The sequence below is a fragment of the Buceros rhinoceros genome, unplaced genomic scaffold (assembly GCF_000710305.1).
Source record: "Buceros rhinoceros silvestris isolate BGI_N320 unplaced genomic scaffold, ASM71030v1 scaffold2833, whole genome shotgun sequence".
Classification (NCBI taxonomy): Eukaryota; Metazoa; Chordata; class Aves; order Bucerotiformes; family Bucerotidae; genus Buceros; species Buceros rhinoceros.
Genome location: NW_010405241.1, coordinates 134,696 through 140,695, shown reverse-complemented (window position 1 = coordinate 140,695; position 6,000 = coordinate 134,696). Strand labels below are relative to the sequence as shown.

Sequence of the window (6,000 nt, the reverse complement as noted above, 5' to 3'; positions counted from 1 at the left end):
TTTATTTTATTTTATTTTATTTTATGTTATTTTATTTTATTTTAATTTGTTCTGTATTTTGAGGGTGGGGTTTGGCTCGTTTGGGGTTTTTCTTGTTAATATCAGAGATCACAATACCTTGCTCTGCTGCTATTCCTTCTCACTTGTTTGTTTTGATGATGAAATTCAGTCCTTCCAAATGAAAGAAAAGGTGAATATTCCTGGTTTTTTGGCTTACAAAATTACAGTTCTGCTAGTTTTAATAGTGATGAGTGTCACAGAAATACACCAATAAATTATATCGTCGTATTGAAATACTTGATATGAAAATGTTCCTCAACTGGTGTAAAAGGCTTACCAAGTGGCTTCATATTTCGGGTTATACACCCCAAATCTAAGAAATATTTTACTGTGTGTCTCTACAATCAAGACAGGTTTATTTCAGATGATTAAATGCAAATCTGTAATAAATTACGGGGTTTTGTTCTCTGACATCTTGTGTTCTAGTTTCTTATTTTCTCCAGCTAAGTCAACTAGTTTTAAAAAAGGTCTTCTCGAAAACGTGGAACTTCCAAATGGGTCGCCTTTTCATGTCTGTCGAATGCAAATCTACTTCTTTTCTGTCTTCCACTGCTACCACCACCACTCTTCCTCCTGTTCAAAGGCATTTTTGTGGATGACATTTGCAAGGCTTGCAAAAGAGAGACTTTGAAGAAAGGGGGCATGCAGGAAAATGTTTCTGCTATTGCTGTATTATTTCACATGGATATTCCCGTTAAGAGGATGTTCTTTCTTTCCTTAACTGTAGATACCCAATGATTTTTAATACATTTACATTCCCTTCTGGCAAAGGAGAAGCACTACTAGGTTTTGTTTTAAATGTGGTTCTGCATTTTGTCTGCTGACTGGACTGTTTCTACTGAACACAGAAGAGACGCTACTGATAAAGTAATGTTTTCAATGAACTGTGCAATTGAAAAAAGTACGAGGTGAAATGCTGGTGCTATAGAGGTCAGAAGAAATGATCTGTTGTGTTCAGTATGCTCATGGTTCTACCTTAATTTTTTCTTTTTTCTGCTTCTGTTACTGGGAAAAACAGAGGTGTTGAAAGTTACCTTAAAAAAACCCCAAACTTCTGTGGTTTTGAGACATAAATGCTTTGTTCTGGTCAATCACTAGCTTTATATAAGGAAAATTACACACTGTCTTGCACTCTTACAGAGACAGAAATGTTTGAAAAGGAAGAGTGTAGATTTAAACATTTGCTTTTAGACATATAAAAAATTAGTGAATAGAACTTTAAAATACTTTTAATCATATAAGGCACTTTATCCAGAAGAGCTGTTTCATTTAACTTTTAGATTTTTTTTTAATGAATCTCAGAGTCGTTTATAGATGCATAATTGTTTTTGCTTATATCTGACAATTTGTGAAGACATTCTCTGAAACATTTTAATTCTATCCAATATGTTACCTATACATAATACATGATGCATAGTACTTCTGGGAGATAACCTGAGTAATTCACCTACAGTAATATGATCGTGTTGCACTTCAGGTTATAAATGTTTTATTGCCATAATACATTGTCACATAACATAAAAAACCACTAACACTTTAAATCAGTGGAGAGGAAAGGGGTTTTATGAATCATGATTCTGTTTATATTTATTGTACCTAAATTTCATTTCATATGTACTTATTTTATTGAACTATAGTAGAAAATGAAAAGTTGTGATAGAGAACAGTACAACCATTTAACTAGATTAATCTCTTAAATTTATCCCCTGCAGTATAAATAGCTTTGTATGGCATTGTTGGCTACTTCATGGATAAGGAAATAAGTGTAAGGACAATGCTCCTCCACAGCCAAAAAAATGACTTAGGGGAAATTTTTACCTGTATTTTTTTCAGTGTATTGAAAGTGTTTAATCCAGCTCATGTATGCCTGGTAATTACATAAGATGAAGATGATTTTTGCCTTACTGAAGATGATCTTTACTTTGGAATCTATGTTTTAAACTCCAGATCCATCAGCTCCACCAGCGCCATCTAATATCAGAATTGCCAATATCAGTGCTAACAATGATGGGAGTGTAAATGTAATGATTACTTGGGACCTTCCAGAAGAACCAGATATCCCAGTGCACCACTACAAAGTCTTCTGGAGCTGGACGTATAGCAAATATGTAATCCCAGCAAAAAAAAAGAGAAGGAAGATTACTGATGGGGTAAGAAAAAAACTAGTAAATGAGACAGAAATATGGATCATTTCTGGCACAAAATAGAGAAGTATAAAATATGTGATAAATTGTAGTGTTTTCAGCAGCTGGTAAAGGAGTAGTCTTAATTTTTAATATCACCAAAAACATAGATAATTTTGATCTCTCAATCTCTTATCTTTCACTAAACTCAGTAAGAGAAGGAGACTTCTGCCTTAAATGCAAGTAAATACTCGAAGATTTTGCAGGAGACATGAATAGAGAGTTAAATGCTGTTTGTTCTCCAAATTCAGGCATCCCTCTCTGTCCCCAAGTCACCAAACCTAGAGAGAAGTAAAGGCAATGAAGGCTGTGTGCTGAATTTATCATCTACATCAGGTTGGACACAGCAGAGGTGCCTGCCGCTCTGGAACCATGCTGGACCCATGTCTCCTCATGGGACCTAATGGGTGATCAGGGTCTGGAGGCTGCAGAGGCGCCACCACCACCAGCTCTGTGCTGGGCAGACAGAAAAAGGAAATTTCTCTGCAAGTGTATTCAATATGGAGTAATTTCAGGGGCTGAGATAACTTGGTTCTTTGTTTCACTTCAGTTAAATACTTTTTTCTATTATTTAAAGTAAATATGCATAGAAAAGAAAGTTCTTTCTTGTACTTTTAACAATCACTTTGGCAAGATAGGAATAGCGTTGGACTATGCTAGGCAGAAGTTTGTGTTTAACATGAAAGCTACCCTTGTCTGGAGATCTTTATGGCAGAGGCTACAGCCTAAACATACAGAGGAACATCCTTTCCACAAGCTGGTCCTTAAATCACAAAACCTGGAGAATTTTTAAATTTATCTGGGTTCTTAATATTGCGTTGGCACTTTGCATCCTACATATCAATAGATAAAAAGAGAGTCGATGCACAACATTACATTAACTGGGACCAAGTTTTGACCTTTAATACAGGGAAATCCAGAACAGCCAATGTGTATTTTAGAGAAAAGGCAGGCTTTTAGAATACCTTTGGTATTACTCCTGCCTCATTGTTCTTTTTCTTCTGCAGCATGTCATGAAACTGAACGGCAATGCCTGTGAGATTCAGACTTCCTCCACAGGATGCTCCTGAGGCTATTGCTAATCAATGGTGCTTTGCATATTATCCTCTGTCCAAAAATTGAAACTGCAGAAAACTTAAAAAAATTAATAAATTAAAGGTGGAAAAAATCTTATTTTTTAAAGATCATTTAAGATTTTTTTTTTTACCCAGTTTTTACTTTTAGATGTAGTCTAGTCCAAATAACTTTAAAATGATTTCCATATGAAATCATTCCAGGTAGACATTAAAATAATTTTGCTACAATATTAACATTGTTAATTGAACATTATAGTCAATGTTATAAATACAAAGTACAAAGCAAGTAAAGGTAATTGGTAGGAAATGCTTCTGACAATTCCTGAAGAGGTAAGTATGGCAGGACATGGTTATCCTTTTCATTCTGGATTGACAAACTTCAGAGGCACAAATCATTCTAGTGAAAACATGGAATCTTCTGTCTGAGATACGGACTAGAAGGGAATTTTTGTAAATACATTTAAAAAAATTTAGAAATGTAAGGATACTGAAAAGCCTTTGCTCTTCTTTACAGTATCATAGGATTTGCCTTAATTTATGGGTTATTGACCAGAGAATTATAATCCTACTCTGGTATTTCCCCATGTAAGACACTTCCATGACAATGGAAACTGGATCTTTTCTCTGCTGTTTTCTGTGCTGAGCGGAAAAGTGTTCTTACCAATGGGGGGGGATTTTTGGTTATGGGTTTTGGATATTTTTTCATTTTTGTTTTCAACAGCTGAAACAAAGAGAAAATATTGACAAATGTACTGAATGTTGGATTTTAGCTGTCTTCAAACTGACTGTCTCTAAAAAAAATTTTCAGTTGCTTTGCTAACACAAAAACTGGAGAAAAAAAGGTTTAAATTTCTTCGGATAAACTAATTTTGGCATAAGAAAAAACTTCTTATATGTAAAAAAACTTTAATTTTAACCTAAGCAATAGGTGTCTGTATTTGCCAAGTAACTGCCAAAGTTATGTAAACATCAACAAGGTTAGTATTTTTAAAATTACACAGAAAAAGGGTCTAATAAAGTACGTTTTCTAAGAAAGGAAATTTTGCTCTGGTGAAATTTATACATGAGTTTTCTAATTTCGAAGGAGTAGTGTGCGTAAGATAACAGACCTGCTTTTAATAAGGGCCTGTGTTTCAGTAATGCTGTAACTACTTTGTATATTTATTCTTCTCTATTATAGGCCCAAAATTATGTGGTCCTGGAGGGGCTCCAAGCCAACAGCAACTACAATGTAGAACTGCAGGCAGTAACACGTTGGGGTCAGATTCGCCTAAAAAGTGCCAAGGTTTCTCTCCATTTCAGCACAACTCAAGATACCAGGAATAATAGTGAGTAATTGTATTCGAACACTCGAATGCTTTATTTCTTCTTTATCTGAATTTGAATGTTTTGTATAATGATTTCCCTAAAATAAAAATACCGATTTCTTAAAGCTTTCTGTTCCATGTCATAGTGATCCTCTCTTGGTAAAATGGAGTAACCTTTTAATGTTAAATTTCCTATCTAGTTTTTGTCTAGTTGTTTATCTTGGATTCTACTCACCTGAAATAAATGCAATGAAAATGCAATGCATTTGCATGACCGTGGTATGAATATTTTTTAAATGCAATACGGGTATAAGTACTATATTTGTCAGTAGCTGGAGTAAAACCTGAGTCTTTGTCTTACCTGGAAAGTATTACCTTGCAATGCTTTTCAAAATCCTGATGGTTTAGAGTAGCCCATTAATTCCAATTGTTGGACCACACAGTTAAGTATCTACTGTAAACTGATGTAAAAAACTAACTCTTCTATTAGGGAATCTAAAGTATTCCATGCCTGACAAGCAATGAATTCTCAAGAAACTATTGCACAGATAGGACCCACTTCCAAATTAGAATCTTGATATCTTTAGATGTCAAGTTATTTCTTATTAGGATCTTCATGAAAAAATCACATGCTAGGTAATATAATTGAAAACCATATCTGAATCAGAAAGTAAACCACAACTATTAGTCTTAGTTAAATGCTATTCATTTAATTACAACACAATACCAGCTTACTGACCCCAGTGCTGATATGTCTCTGATTAACTGATATAACAAAGTTCTTATAAAATGTTAAAGAATATAATTTTAAATACCCTGTCCTGACTCCATGTCATTTTCCATCCATTTACATTCTTTTTTTAAAAGTAAGCTCAAAGTTTAAACTGTACTTGGAGCCATTTTTATAACATAACTGTGATTACTCTCAATCTAACTAATCAATTGTTGCTGGACTCTTCTGCTTGCATATTCAGTTTGGATATATATAAAATATTTTCAAGTAGTTGTTAGCTGTGACAGACCTTCATATCTACAGTTGCTTCCCATTTTAATGTACCAGAAAAACGAAATAGACCTAAAGATTCTTCTTTTTCTTACATTAAGCTGATTTTTACTACTTTTTTGGTCCATTTTAAATGACAGCAGAGGGCCAGGTTTTCCTCTCTTCAATAAACTGTCTTTGCTTGAAATCTATACTAGAATATGAGCTTGAATCTCCACAGTGTGTATGTAAGGCAAGTTTCGGTTAAGTCTTCAGTGATGCCCAGTGTAAATGAATATGAGTTCTGCCCTTCCAGTTTGCACTCCTAGATCGTTCCTGTGCTTTCTCTTATCCCCTGGAAAAGTGACCTAGTTTGCAGGATTGTGCATGAT

The 6,000-nt window shown here is 34.4% G+C and overlaps 1 protein-coding gene across 1 annotated transcript in view; it reads left to right on the top strand.

Annotated features, from left to right (window-relative positions):
* Positions 1-2,007: 2,007 nt before the first annotated feature.
* Positions 2,008-6,000, top strand: part of KAL1 (Kallmann syndrome 1 sequence) — a gene marked incomplete at its 5' end in the record, with an annotated part of 32,221 nt that continues 28,228 nt past the window's right edge. Inside the window, 2 exons of the mRNA XM_010133641.1 lie at positions 2,008-2,210; positions 4,500-4,647. Coding sequence (XP_010131943.1) covers positions 2,008-2,210; positions 4,500-4,647 — 351 coding nt within the window. The remainder of the gene's footprint in view (positions 2,211-4,499; positions 4,648-6,000) is intronic.